This window comes from Saccopteryx leptura, chromosome 6, assembly GCF_036850995.1.
Source record: "Saccopteryx leptura isolate mSacLep1 chromosome 6, mSacLep1_pri_phased_curated, whole genome shotgun sequence".
NCBI classification, from domain to species: Eukaryota; Metazoa; Chordata; class Mammalia; order Chiroptera; family Emballonuridae; genus Saccopteryx; species Saccopteryx leptura.
In genome coordinates this window covers 133,744,502-133,760,075 of record NC_089508.1, presented here as the reverse complement: position 1 = coordinate 133,760,075, position 15,574 = coordinate 133,744,502, and the positions used below count along the sequence as shown (strand labels likewise).

The 15,574-nt window shown below is 39.2% G+C and overlaps 1 protein-coding gene across 2 annotated transcripts in view; it reads right to left on the bottom strand.

The window, feature by feature from the left end:
* The window catches only part of FNIP1 (folliculin interacting protein 1), a 175,266-nt gene that overhangs the window by 75,068 nt on the left and 84,624 nt on the right, over nt 1-15,574 (bottom strand). For both annotated transcript variants that reach the window (XM_066343398.1, XM_066343399.1), the window contains exons 3-5: nt 14,718-14,852; nt 10,906-11,006; nt 10,566-10,640 (exon numbers count right to left, since the gene is read on the bottom strand). In XM_066343398.1, coding sequence (XP_066199495.1) covers nt 10,566-10,640; nt 10,906-11,006; nt 14,718-14,852 — 311 coding nt within the window. The remainder of the gene's footprint in view (nt 1-10,565; nt 10,641-10,905; nt 11,007-14,717; nt 14,853-15,574) is intronic.

The following is a 15,574-nucleotide window of genomic DNA, read 5'->3' as shown; positions in this document are numbered from 1 at the left end:
GCCGACAGCGGCAAGGCAAGCAGGAAGGGCGCCAAAGCTATCTTCCCTACTCCGGAGATTCTCTCCGTAGGCGGGGCACCTCACCCAGCCATTCAAGCTAACAATCAAGCGTTGGGGGAGGGAAACGCAGACAGCTTGAAATACTTTCTGGAGCACAGCTGCGGATCCAATCACTGAAATGAGCTTAACCCACGAAATCTGCACACCCACAGGGCTCTAATTGATAAGATCTCTCTCAGTTCAGCGATCCAAGACAAGAGGCGTGATATTTTTTAGTGCCTCTCGCTAAAGGGGCGGGGGCAACTTCTGATTAACAGAGCCTTCATATTCAGGGATATATGCTAACAAGAGGGACTTGGCAGATGTTAAGATCTATACAGCAAGCAGCGACTAGTGCCTCTTCTTCCCAGCCAAAACAGGCTACAAAGTGTGGAAAGCCTGGGTTGAGTGGTCCAACTGAATGCTAGGCGCTGAACAGTCACCTTGACAACAATTGACTCCCAGCCCCGCCTGAATACACTGGAGGCTCTGACTGCCAGAGCCTTACCCAGAGCCTTGCGCTGAGTGGGGATAGAGTGTGGATTTCCCAGCTCTTTGAGCCTCTTACTCCCCAGGCAGAAGCAGTGGCAGCCTCATAGCTGGATCACCAAGCTGCTAATTCAGGAAGGGGAGACTAGGAGAAAGACTCCGGGAAAGCAAACTCCCTCATTGTTGGACCCTGCAAACGCCAACAAGCCTTCACTACCAACGAGACTAAAGCCAATTATATGACATTGCCATAGAATCCCATCAACTGCAAATCCCTACCTAAGGGTGACACAGGGGCAGAGCCTGGGGTACAGAGTCACCGACCAGGAAGAGGGAGAGAAAAGAAAAAGGAAGAAGTTAACCTCTCAAAATCAAGAAAAATCCACAGACTTTATAACTTGTTCCACTATTTTTTTGTTGTTGTTGTTTGTTTCTTCTATCTTACTGCCTTTATTATTATTATTTCTATTTCCTCCACCTCGGTCCTTTTATTCTCTGCCCATCTTATGCTTCCCTTTTCTTGAACTACACTACCCATGAGTGTTACATTTTATTTCTTTTCTTCATCCTTACTCTCCTTTAGGGTTACACTCCAAAACCCTTAACTCTCACTCTCTCCCCTTTTGTTTTTTTTTTTACTTTTCCTTTTCTTCTTCCTTCGTTTTTCTCTTTTTCTTATTTTTTCCTTTCTACTCGTTTCTTCTTTTCTCCTTTTACTTTTCCTCCCATTCAATCCTCAATCACCAACAAATTATTTAATTTGGGACTCATTTTTGGGGTTTTTTTTTTTTTTTACTTTTGTTTTTGGTTTTCTTTTGTTTGTATGTTTTTGAGGCATTTTGGGTACTTTTTACTTTGCTTTTTAACTCATTAGCATTCCTCCCAACCCAAGGTCTCCATTGTATTTAGTCTTTGCTCCACTTAATACAACAGATTTTTACTTATTATTTTTATTTTTTTTCTTCTTTAATTATTATTTTTTTGCTCCTTTTTTCTGTTTCCCTCTTATCCCTCTCATTATATCTCTTAGTCGACCATCACTTACAAGCAAATCATTTTATACTTGTCTAAGATTTTCTCCTTTTTTTTGCATTTAGTAGGTCCCGACTCCCTTTTTTGCCCCTTGAACTCTTCACCCCAAATCAGGCCCTCTGTTATAGGCAGTTTTTGTTCCATTTAGCATAATATAATTCACAGGTCATCACGATATTTCCCTAAGGAGGGGAGAGGAGGGGAAGAGAAGAAAGAAAAAAGGGGGAAATAATAAATTATTAGTTTTTTTTTTTGTGGGGTGTTTTTCTTTATTGCTTTTTTTTTTTTTACTTTGTATTCCTTATTAATTCTAATTAGTGCTATCAACAAGACCACCCTCAGATGCCAATAAGAAAAAGGAAATAGAATATTATGGATACAAAAGATAGAGAGTAACACAAATAGATGTGGAAAAACCTATGGAGAAAAGATTTAACATATTGGAAAGCTTGGAGATAAATCACAGAGAATTTAAAATAGAAATCCTAAAAATACTCAAGAGATATACAAGAAAACACAGAAAGGCAATTTAGGGAGCTCAGAAAACAACTCAATGATCACAAAGAATATATTACCAAGGAAATTGAAACTATAAAAACAAATCAAACAGCCTGACCAGGTGGTGGCGCAGTGGATAGAGCGTTGGACTGGGATGCGGAAGGACCCAGGTTCGAGACCCCGAGGTCGCCAGCTTGAGCGCGGGCTCATCTGGCTTGAGCAAAGAGCTCACCAGCTTGGACCCAAGGTTGCTGGCTCCAGCAGGGGGTTACTCGGTCTGCTGAAGGCCCACGGTCAAGGCACATGTGAGAAAGCAATCAATGAACAACTAAGAAGTCACAACTCGCAACGAGAAACTGATGATTGATGCTTCTCATCTCTCTTCGTTCCTGTCTGTCTGTCCCTGTCTATCTCTGCCTCTGTAAAAAAAAAAATAAAAAAAAATAAAAACAAATCAAACAGAAATGAAAAACTCAATTCACGAGCTGAAAAACAAGGTAACAAGCTTATCTAATAGAACAGGCCAGATAGAAGATAGGATTAGTGAAATAAAAGACAAGCAACTTGAGGCACAACAGAGAGAAGAAGAAAGAGACTCAAAAATAATAAAAAACGAGAAAGCCCTACAGGAATTGTCTAACTCCACCAGAAAGAATAACATAAGAATAATAGGTATATCAGAGGGAGAAGAGAAAGAAAATGGAATGGAGAATATACTCAAACAAATAATAGATGAGAACTTACCAAGCCTGTGGGAAGAACGAAAGCCTCAAATTCAAGAAGAAAACAGAACACCAAGTTTTCTTAATCCCAACAAACCCACTCCAAGGCACATCATAATGAAGATGACACAAACCCATGACAAAGAAAAAATTCTCAAGGCAGCCAGGGAAAAGAAGAGTACAACATATAGAGGAAGGCCTATTAGATTATCATCAGATTTCTCAGCAGAAACTCTACAAGCTAGAAGAGAGTGGACCCCAATATTTAAAGCCCTGAAAGAAAGGAACTTTCAGCCAAGAATACTATACCCATCAAAGCTATCCGTCAAGTATGAAGGAGATATAAAAACATTCACAAATACAGAAAAGATGAGAGAATTTATCATCAGAAAGCCCCCACTCCAGGAAATACTAAAGGGGGTTTTCCAACCAGATTCAAAGAACAAAACAAAAGAAAACCACAAGTAACAGCTCCACCAAGAACACAATAAAACCAAATTTATACTGTGACAACAAAAGAAAAAAAGGGGGGAGAGGATGGAGATTAACAGTAGCAAAGGTCGATGAAGCGCAGAAATACTCAAAAGATAGGGTACTACAATGAATATGGTAGGTACCCTTTTCATTACTTAATGGTAACCACCCTTGAAAAAACCACCACAAAAACACCTGACTTAAAAACTGTAGCAACAGAGGAAAGAAGTATGGAATACAAACAAACAAAAACAAATGATAGAAAAAGAAAAGAGAAGAATCAAACAAGATGCAAAACTAACAGAAAGCAATTTATAAAATGGCAATAGGGAACCCACAAGTGTCAATAATTACACTAAATGTAAATGGATTAAACTTACCAATAAAAAGACACAGAGTAGCAGAATGGATTAAAAAAGAAAATCCAATTGTATGCTGCCTACAAGAAACACATCTAAGCAACAAGGATAAAAACAAATTCAGAGTGAAAGGCTGGAAAACAATACTCCAAGCAAACAACACCCAAAAAAAGCAGGTGTAGCAATACTCATATCTAATAATGCTGAGTACAAGACAGAAAAAGTACTCAGAGACAAAAATGATCATTTCATAATGATTAAGGGGACACTGAATCAAGAAGACATAACAATCCTTAATATATATGCACCAAACCAAGTAGCACCAAAATATATAAGACAGCTACTTATTGACCTTAAAACAAAAACTGACAAAAATACAATCATACTTGGAGACCTCAATACACCGCTCACGGCTCTAGATCGGTCATCCAAACGGAGAATCAATAAAGATATATTAGCCTTAAATGAAATACTAGAACACCTGGATATGATAGACATCTACAGTACACTTCATCCCAAAGCGACAGAGTATACATTTTTCTCTAGTGTACATGGAACATTCTCTCAAGAACTGACCATATGTTGGGTCACAAAAACAACATCAGCAAATTCAGAAAAACTGAAATTGTACCAAGCATATTTTCTGATCATAAAGCCTTGAAACTAGAATTCAACTGCAAAAAAGAGGGGGGAAAACCCACAAAAATGTGGAAACTAAACAACATACTTCTAAAAAATGAATGGGTCAAAGAAGAAATAAGTGCAGAGATCAAAAGATATATACAGGCCCTGGCCGGTTGGCTCAGTGGTAGAGCGTCGGCCTGGCATGTGGGGGACCCGGGTTCGATTCCCGGCCAGGGCACATAGGAGAAGCGCCCATTTGCTTCTCCACCCCCACCCCCTCCTTCCTCTCTGTCTCTCTCTTCCCCTCCCGCAGCCAAGGCACCATTGGAGCAAAGATGGCCCGGGCACTGGGGATGGCTCTGTGGCCTCTGCCTCAGGCGCTAGAGTGGCTCTGGTCGCAACATGGTGACGCCCAGGATGGGCAGAGCATCGCCCCCTTTGGGCAGAGCGTCGCCCCATGGTGGGCGTGCCGGGTGGATCCCGGTCGGGCACATGCGGGAGTCTGACTGTCTCTCTCTGTTTCCAGCTTCAGAAAAATGCAAAAAAAGAAAAAAAAAAAAAAGATATAGCAATAGTAACTATATATACACTCAACATCAGAATACCTAATCATATTATGCAAATACTATCAGATCAGAAAGGAAAAAAACAGACAACAATGTAGTAGTAGAGGACTTTAATGCCTTACTTTCAATAATGAATAGATCATCCAGACAGAAAACTAACAAAGAAACGTAGGACTTAAAGCATTCTTTAGACCAAATAATATAAACAGAAGATTATATCAATCAGCAACAGAAACACATTCTTCTCAAGCACATATGAAACACTCTCTAGGACAGGGGTCCCCAAACTTTTTACACAGGGGGCCAGTTCACTGTCCCTCAGACCACTGGAGGGCCGGACTATAAAAAAACCTATGAACAAATCCCTATGCACACTGTACATATTTTATTTTAAAGTAAAACAAAACAAAACGGGAACAAATACAATATTTAAAATAAAGAACAAGTAAATTTAAATCAACAAACTGACCAGTATTTCAATGGGAACTATGCTCCTCTCACTGACTACCAATGAAAGAGGTGCCCCTTCCGGAAGTGTGGTGGGGGCCGGATAAATGGCCTCAGGGGGCCGCATGCGGCCCGCGGGCCGTAATTTGGGGACCCCTGCTCTAGGACATATCACATGATAAATTACAAACCAAGTCTCAGCAAATTGAAGAAGACTGAAATCATACCAAGTATTTTTTCCAATCACAAGGATATGAAAACTAGAAATCAGTAAAGGAAGAAAGCTAAAAAATTCACAAATATGTGGAGACTAATAAACATGTCCCTAAATAACCAATGTGTCAAAGAAGAAATCAAAAGAAATATCAAAAATATCTTGAAACAAATGAATATGGAATCACAGCGTATCAAAACATATGGGATGCTATAAAAGCAGTTCTAAGAGGGAAGTTCATAGCAAAAAATGCCTATTAAAAAGCAAGAAAGATCTCAAATAAACAACCTTACTTTATACCTCAAGGAACTAAAAAAAGAAGAAAGTCCAACAAAGTCACTAAAGCAAGAAAGTATAGTAAGTACTCCCTTAATATCAGTAAGTTCTGCCACTTTAAGTGAAATGATATATAATGAAAACAGTTTTACTACAGGCTAATTGATATAAACAAAAGTTAGGTTCACTTAAACAACACTGAAGAAAATGACACTATTCAAGGACCTGTGTTAACAAAAATCAGAGACCAGAAAAATAATAGAAAAATGTCAGAAGAAAGAGATTTCAAATAAATAAAATCAGAAATCAAAGCAAAGACATTACAACTGATACCACAGAAATAAAAAGGATCATGAAAGACTACTATGAACAATTATATGCCAACAAACTGGATAACCCAGAAGAAATAAAGTTCTAGAAATATACAACCTACCAAGACAGGATCATGAAGAAATAGAAACGCTGAACAAACCAATAACGAGGAAGGAGATCCAATTGGTAATCAAAAGCCTCCCAGCACATAAAAGCCCAAGACCAGATGGTTTCACGGGTAAATTCTACCAAACATTTGAAGAATTAATGCCAATCCTGAAACTTCCAAAACCCAAAGAGGAGGAAACACTCCCAAACTCATTTAATAAGGCTGTAATTACCTTGACAACAAAGCTAGATAAGAACACCCACCACAGGGAAGACCAATATCCCTAATGAATATAGAGGCAAAACACTCAACAAAATATCAGCAAACCAAATTCAACAGTACATTAAAGCAGTGGTCCCCAACACCCGGGCCACGGACCGGTACCGGTCCGTGGGCCATTTGGTACTGGTTCACAGAGAAAGAATAAATAACTTACACTATTTCCGTTTTATTTATATTTAAGTCTGAACAATGTTTTATTTTTAAAAAATGACCAGATTCCCTCTGTTACATCCGTCTAAGACTCATTCTTGATGCTTGTCTCGGTCATGTGATACATTTATCCATCCCACCCTAAAGGCCAGTCCGTGGCCCAAAAAAGGTTGAGGACTACTGCATTAAAGGATCATTCAACATGAACAAGTAGAATTTATCCCTGGGATGAAAGGATAATTCAACAAATGCAAAGCAATAAATGAGATTCACCAGATTAACAGAATAAAAGGTAAAAATAATGATTATTACAACAGGAACAGAAAGATCATTTAACAAAATACAACATTCTTTCATGATTAAAAAAAACCTCAACAAAGAGCACAGAAGGCATATATTTCAACATAGTAAAGGCCTTATGTGACAAATGCAAAGCCAACAGCATACTCAACAGTGAAAGGTTGAAAGCTTTTCTTTAAGATCATGAACAAGGCAAGGATGCCTATAATCACTACTCCTATTCAATAGAGTACTGGGACTATTAAACCAGTACAATCAGGCAAAAAATATAAATAAATAAAAGACATCCAAACAGGAAAAAAAGTAAAACTGCTTTCAGATGATACAATTTTATACAGAGAAAATCTAACGACTCTACCAAAAAACTGCTAGAACTAATGAACAAACTCAGTAAAGTTGCAGAAAATAAAAATATACAGAAGACAGTTGTGTTTCTATACATTAACAACAAAACATCTGGAATAAAATAAGGTATTTTGCATCAAAAATAACACAACAGCATCAACAATCAAATAGGAAGAAATTTAACCAAAGACATAGAAGACTCACCAATGAAAACTACAAGCCTTTGATGAAAGGCATTGAAGAAGACGAAACAAATGGAAAAATACCCCGTGTTCATGAATTGGAAGAATGAATATCGTTAAAATGTCCATATTATCCAAAGCCATTCTACAGATTCAATGTAAACCCTATCAAAATTCCAGTGCCATTTTTCACCGAAACAGAAAATCAATCTTAAAATCTGTATGGAGTCACAGAAGACCCTGGATACCCAAAACAATCTTGAAAAGAATAAAGCCACAGGCATCACACTTCCTAATTTCAACTAAACTACAATAATTAAACAGTAGGGTATTGGCATAAAAATAGACACATAGAACAATGGAATGGAATCAAGAGCCTAGGGGGGAAAAAAACCCACATATACAGGATGGGGCAAAAGTAGGTTTACAGTTGTGAGTATGCAAAATACAGAATTTATTCTTGTATTATTATTTATTGTATTATTTACATATGAACTGTAAACCTACTTTTGCCTCACTCTGCATGATCAACTAATATTTGATAAGATAACCTAGAATAGGTCATGGCTGGTTTGCTCAGTGGATAGAGTGCCAGTCTGGCATATGGACATCCTGGGTTCGATTCCCAGTCAGGGCACACAAGAGAGGCAACCATCGGCTTCTCTCCCCTCCCTCTTCCTCTCGCAGTCAGTGGCTCAAATGGTTCAAGCATCGACCCCAGGCGGTGAGGATAGCTCTTTGGTCCCAGTTCAGCCTTAGGCACTAAAAATAGCTTGGTTAATTTGAGCATCAGCCCCAGGCAGGGGTTGCCAGGTGGATCCCAGTCAGGCACATGTGGGAGTCTGTCTTACTACCTCCCCTCCACTCACTTAAAAAAAAAAAAGTAGGACTACATCACACTAAAAAGTTTCTGCACAGCAAAGAGAAGCATCAACAAAATAAAAAGCAACTCATGGAATAGGAGAAATATTTACAAATCATAAAAGGTGTGAATATCCAAAATATATAAAGAACTCATAGAAATCAACAGCAAAAAAACAAACAACCCAATTAAAAAATAGTTCCTCTGAATATTCAAAGGATATGAATAGACAGTTTTCCAAAGAAAACATACAAATGGCCAACAGATGAATAAAAAAGTGCTCAAAATCACTAATCATTAGGGAAATGCAAATCAAATCACAATAAGATGTCCAATCACATCTCTTAGAAATGGCATCAGTATCAAGTGTTGGCATAAGTGTGAAGAAAAAGGAACCCTTTTGCACTGTTGGTGGGAATGTAAATTGATAGAGCCATCATCAGGGAGATAGTCTGAAGGTTCCTCAAAAAATTAAAAATAGAACTACCATATGAAATAGCAATCCCACTCTGGGTATATAGCAAAAATAAATGAAAACAGGATACCAAACAAATACCTGCACTCCCATGTTCATTGCAGCATTTTTTTAAAGACTTTATTTATTCATTTTAGAAAGGAGAGAGAGAGAAAGAGAAAGAGAGAGAGAGAGAGAGAGAGAGAGAGAAGGGAAGGGAGGAGCAGGAAGCATCAACTCCCATATGTGCCTTAATCAGGCAAGCCCAGGGCCCCAAACCGGCAACCTCAGCGTTCCAGGTCAAGGCTCTATCCACTGTACCATCATAGGTCAGGCCCATTGCAGCATTATTTTTTTAACTAAATGTATCAGGGGTGACACTGGTTAATAAAATTATATAATTTTCTGGTGTACAATTCTATAATAAATCAGCTAACATAATTCTGATCTCCTTCTATCACCATATGTTTTATCTTCTCCATCCTATCCCCACCCCCCTTATTCTCTGGAAACGACCATCCTAGTGTCCATGTCTATGAATTTGTTTTGTTTGTTGCTTTCTGTTTTGTATCCCACATGTGAACGAAATCATATGATTTTTGCCTAACCAAAAAAAATTTTTTTAAATCATATGGTTTTTGTCCTTTTTCATCTGATTTATTTCACTTAGTATGATACTCTCAAGATCCATCCATGTTGTCTCAAATGACAATATTTCATAATTCTTTTAGTGTATTATTTTCTATACAAACAACTGCAAACCTACTTTTGACCCACCATGTATGTACATCTTCTTTATCCAATCACCTGTTAAAGAACATTTAAGTTGCTTCCATGTTTTAGCTGTTGTGAATAATGCTCACTGCAACAACAGCCAATACATAGATACAATGTAAGTATGTCAACAATTGAGTAAATAAAAAAGATACCATTCATTCATATACACACATACAAATATTATGCAACCATGAGAAAGAAAGAAATCCTGTGACTTGCAACAATTTGAATAAATTTTGAGTATGCCAAGTCAAGTCAGTCAGATAAAGAAAAACAAACATTGTTTGACAGCACTTATATGTGAAATCTAAAACTCAAATGGAATGGGTAAACTCTAAAACTCAAACTCAGATCCTGGATGGGCAGCTCAGTTGGGTAGAGCATTGCCTCAACATGTTCCATCCCTGGTCAGGGCACATATAAGAATCAACCAATGACGGCATAAATAAGTGGAACAAGTCAATGTTTCTCTCTCTCTCTCTCCCTTCCTCTCTCTCTCTTAAAAAAAAGGGGGGGGGGGGGTGAGCAATAAAAGAACCAAACACAGAGAAACAAAGAAGAGTGGTGGTTACTAGGGGCTGGACGTGAGTGAAATGGGAAGCTAATGATCACAGGTTGCAAACTTCAGTTATCAAACTAATGAGTTCTGGGGATCTAATATATGGCAGATTATAGCTACTAATACTGTATTATATACTTAGAAGTTGCTCCAACAGGAAATCTTAAATGTCCTTCCACAAAATATAAATGACAAGTATGTGAAAGGATAAAGGTAAATAGCTAGTGCTATGACAATAACCATTTTGCCATATGTAAATATATCAAATCAACAAGTTGTATATCTTAAATTTACATAATGTTATGTAATGTATGTAATTTATTTAATGTTATGTAAAGCTGGGGGGGGAGAACCTGGCTTGCATAAATTTATAAACTTAAGGAATGGGGGAAAAATATCTAAATTTAAGTTGCAATCCTGAGAGCAGTCTGTTAGTTTTCAAATTTTGCACATCTTAAATAATTCGTTTCTCCCTGCATCCACAACCACTTACGTATTGAGACTCCCACAGATGCTGCTGCCAGTCCGTGCAGTGAAAACTTTGCTAAGCATAAGTTGCGGAGGAGAACTATGAAAAAAAGAGAGGGAAAGAAAAAGATCAAAACTAAAACACAAGAACCTTTTTAATTTATTATAAATAAAAATGTATAATTCACCGAGATTTCATAGCAGAGTCACAACAGCCATGAAGCAGCATTGAACCCATAGAACATCATACAGTAATCTGACATGCTCAATCTGAGTGAAGACTGTATGAAAATCTTTTATCTTAAAAAATATTAACTATTCTACTGAATGGATTCATTGAGAAAACATAAAAAAAAATCCCTTACCGGATCTGATGAATTTTTAAGGTGGATCCTTTGTAGCTCATTGCTACTGAGCCAAACATCATCTCCCCAAGCATATTGGCATCAGAAGAGCACCGAGAACCCTAAACAATAACCAAACATGAATAAGATTGTAGAATTTAAAACCTTATGACCATTTCAAATACTGCTTTTTAAAAAAATTCCAGCCCTGCCTGGCAGGCTCACTGATAGAGCATCAGATCGGTGTGTGGATGTCCCGGGTTTGATTCCTGGTCAGGGCACACAGGAGAAGCAACCATCTGCTTCTCTACCCCTTCCCCTTCTCTCTCTCTCTCTCTCTCTCTTTCCCTCCTGCAGCCATGGCTCAATTGACTTGATCAAACTGTCCTAGGGCACTGAGGATGGCTCCATGGCCTCTGCCTCAGATGCTAAAAAATGGCTCCAGTTGCAACTAAGCAAGGGCCCCAGATGGGCAGAGCATCACGCCCTAGTGGGCTTGCCGGGTGGATCTCGGTTGGGGCGGATGTGGAGTGTCTTTCTCTGCCTCTCCTCCTCTCACTAAAAACAAAACAAAACAAAACAAAATTCCTTTGCTGTAGTTAGTCTATATAATGTTTTTAAAAAACTGATTCTACACTGTTTTGCAGCTTTTCTTCATTTCACAGTGTCCTATAGATCTAAACATAATGTTAGACATGGATAGCATTCTACTGTATGAAAATGCCAGTTTATCAAGCCAGCTCCCTTTACTGATGAATACTTAGGTCACTTCCAGGTTTTTGCTATTAGAAGTAATGCTCAAGTGAGCATGAGTGATCTTTTGTATATGCAATGCTTCCCCACGACACATTATCTTTAAACTTCTTCCTCTATCTAGGGATAACAAGAAGTAGAATTCATAAAATTTTGTACAGTAACTTTTCCCGCTCCTACTGTGCAAAATAGGCATTCATAAGTGGTATAATTTGTGCCTATTTTGTGTTTTATAAAAAAGGACTTATTTGAAACATCAGAATATCTTGTTTTCAAAAAACTGATCAAAAAGTTATTCCTTTCCATTATGCTTTAACTGTCTTCACAGGAGTCAGAAAAAAAGCTAAAAATTGAATTCATTCAATTGGCTACTATACAGATATTGTGGCAAACATCACTACTTACCTACCAACCATATTATTCCTTATATAATATTTTAATGTGACATAACCTATAACAAAGGCGATAATTAAGAAAGTGTTATTATTTTTAATGCTTTATTGTTTAAAGGCCCTTATTTGAAAGGTCAATTCTTTGCAAGTACTCATTGCTAAAAGCTAATTTATAATAATCGATGTATATCAAAGGTAATGTTCTAGTTACTTGAAATTGCATTTTATCAACTGTAGTATCTGTTACAATAATACAATGCCTTCTTGCTAAAAAAGCAGATTTCCAGGACTATACTAAACCTATCACAATATCCAGTATATGACTTGCAAATCTGTGCCTTAAAAAAGAAAATCTTGCGGTAGAGCGTCGGCCCGGCGTGCAGGAGTCCAGGGTTCGATTCCTAGCCAGAGCACACAGGAGAGGCGCCCATTTGCTTCTCCACCCCTCCCCCTCTCCTTCCTCTCTGTCTCTCTCTTCCCCTCCCGCAGCCAAGGCTCCATTGGAGCAAAGATGGCCCGGGCGCTGGGGATGGCTCTGCGGCCTCTGCCTCAGGCGCTAGAGTGGCTCTGGATGCAACAGAGTGAGGCCCCGGAGGGGCAAAGCATCGCCCCCTGGTGGGCGTGCTGGGTGGATCCCGGTCTGGCGCATGCGGGAGTCTGTCTGACTGCCTCCGTTTCCAGCTTCGGAAAAATGAAAAAAAAAAAAAAGAAAATCTTGCACCAGCCGGTTGGCTCAGGATAGAGCCTCAGCACAGCATGTAAAGGTTCCGGGTTTGATGCATAGGAGAGCGACCATCTACTTCTCCCCCGCTTCTCCTCCCCATTCTCTCTCTCTCTTCCCCTCCTGCAGCCATGGCTTGTTGATTCAAGCATATGGGCCCAGGCGCCAATGATGGCTCCATGGAGCCTCCGCCTCAGGCACTAAAAGTAGCTCAGTTGGGAGCATGGTCCCAGATCTAGGCAGAGGATCAGCCCCAGTCGGGGGTTGCTGGGTGGATCTTGGTCAGGTTGCATGCGGGAGTCTGTCTCTGTATCTCCCCTACTCTCACTTTAAAAAAAAAAAGAAAGAAAATATCTAGTAGTTTTGATGCAAAATGAGATTACAATCACTCACTGCTTCAGGGTTAGTAAAAATCTGAATCCATTTGCTAATATTCATTTCTTTTTTATTTCATTGATTTGAAAGAGAGAGGAAGAAAGGAGAAAGGGAGAAAAGCACCAGCTTGCCATTCCACTTAGTTGTTCCATTTAACTATATAATCACTGGTTCCTTCTTGCACATGCCCTGACCAGGGATCAAACCCACAACCTTGATGCGTTTGGACAATGCTTTTATCCACTGAGCAACTCGGCCAGGGCTGCTAATATTCATTTTTAACTGCATAATATTAGAAAGAAAAGCAAGTTTGCACAATTGGTCAAATTAGAAAACATGCAAATTGGCACACATAATAATGTTAAATAGCACAGCACTAATAAGAACTCGTTAAGGTATCATGCTAAAAAAAGTGAAAGAGGGCCCTGGCCGGTTGGCTCAGCGGTAGAGCGTCGGCCTAGCGTGCGGAGGACCCGGGTTCGATTCCCGGCCAGGGCACATAGGAGAAGCGCCCATTTGCTTCTCCACCCCTCCGCCGCGCCTTCCTCTCTGTCTCTCTCTTCCCCTCCCGCAGCCAAGGCTCCATTGGAGCAAAGATGGCCCGGGCGCTGGGGATGGCTCTGTGGCCTCTGCCCCAGGCGCTAGAGTGGCTCTGGTCGCAATATGGCGACGCCCAGGATGGTCGCAACATGGCGACACCCAGGATGGGCAGAGCATCGCCCCCTGGTGGGCAGAGCGTCGCCCCATGGTGGGCGTGCCGGGTGGATCCCGGTCGGGCGCATGCGGGAGTCTGTCTGACTGTCTCTCCCTGTTTCCAGCTTCAGAAAAGAAAATGCAAAAAAAAAAAAAAAAAAAAAAAAAAAAGTGAAAGAGGAATAGAGAAGGGCAGGAGGAACTGTGTAGTATCCCCTAATATCTGGAGCTATATCTGGAGTTTAATAACTTCCAAGTTCTTTCACATATTACTGTCACACTGATCTGGTATTAGGGCCAATTTCCACCCAAACACAATTACCTAATTACAAACACTTTAAAAGGCCAGAATTCCATTTTAGTACTGCTAAATATAAAATACTTTATTCATTCGTGCAAGCTTGGTTGACACAAATAAATTCACATTTGCTTAGTATGATACCAAATACTGATTGTACATAAAATACAGCAAAAATATAGAGAAGTTGCTATGTAGTTAAATAAAAATGAACAAGTCTGTGTATATTTCCAATCACACTGCCAAACTATAGCTGAACTGTGTAATTATTTTATATTTACCTTCAAGTTTCAATAATTTAAAAGTATATAAAATAAGAAATTATTCTGGTAGCCTAAAAAAGCAGAAGTAGAAAATAAAAGGTGGAGAATATATATCCCTGCTACCTATGCCCACAGTTCTCTGTACTTCCCCCAACCTAATATTTATCCAAGTACATAAGTTATTTGTTTAATTATCTTCCTCCCCAGCTACAATTAGCTCTAGGAGTGTAAAAATAGTTCATTTTATATCCCCAGTCCCTCAAATAGTGCACAACATACTGACTGTAGATATTAAAAAATATTTACAAATGAATAAATAAAGACATCAGTGATCTTACCTGGTACTTAGGACATTGTTCTTTTACATCAGAAGATGAAGTAATAGAACTATCTAAAGAAGAAGAGCTGTCTCCTCCAGGTTTCAGCTGGCAGCATTTCCCAAAGACTTTAACTTGAGCATCACTACAGAGTTTCTGAAATAGAGATATTATCCCCATTCATACTTGAACTGATTTTTAACCATATATACAGATTTAATTATAACATAAAAACCTTTGAAGCCTGACCTGTGGTGGCGCAGTGGGTAAAATGTCAACCTGGAAACGCTGAGGTTGCTGGTTCAAAACCCTGGGCTTGCCTGGTCAAAAAGCACATATGGGAGTTGATGCTTTCTGCTCCTCCCCCCCCCTCTCCCCCCTCTCTATAATGAATAAATAAAATCTTTAAAAAAAAAAAAAACCTTTGAAAAATCAAGGGTAAAATTCACTTTAATACAATGACTACTTTTATTTTACCAAGTTCTTTCCAATACTGATTTTTATTCTTTATTTCATAACTGTAAAACTTGTGGAGTTTGCATTATACTTTTCCTACCAACATTATTAAATCATGGGGATTTTCCCTCTATTACTATGGTAAATGTTTATTACACTAATGACTTAACAAATATACTGCAGTTTTCAAATTATTTGGTCTCAAAACCCTTTAATGTTCTTAAAAATTATTGATGGGCCCTGGCCGGTTGGCTCAGCGGTAGAGCGTCGGCCTAGCGTGCGGAGGACCCGGGTTCGATTCCCGGCCAGGGCACACAGGAGAAGCGCCCATTTGCTTCTCCACCCCTCCGCCGCGCTTTCCTCTCTCTCTCTTCCCCTTCCGCAGCCAAGGCTCCATTGGAGCAAAGATGGCCCGGGCGCTG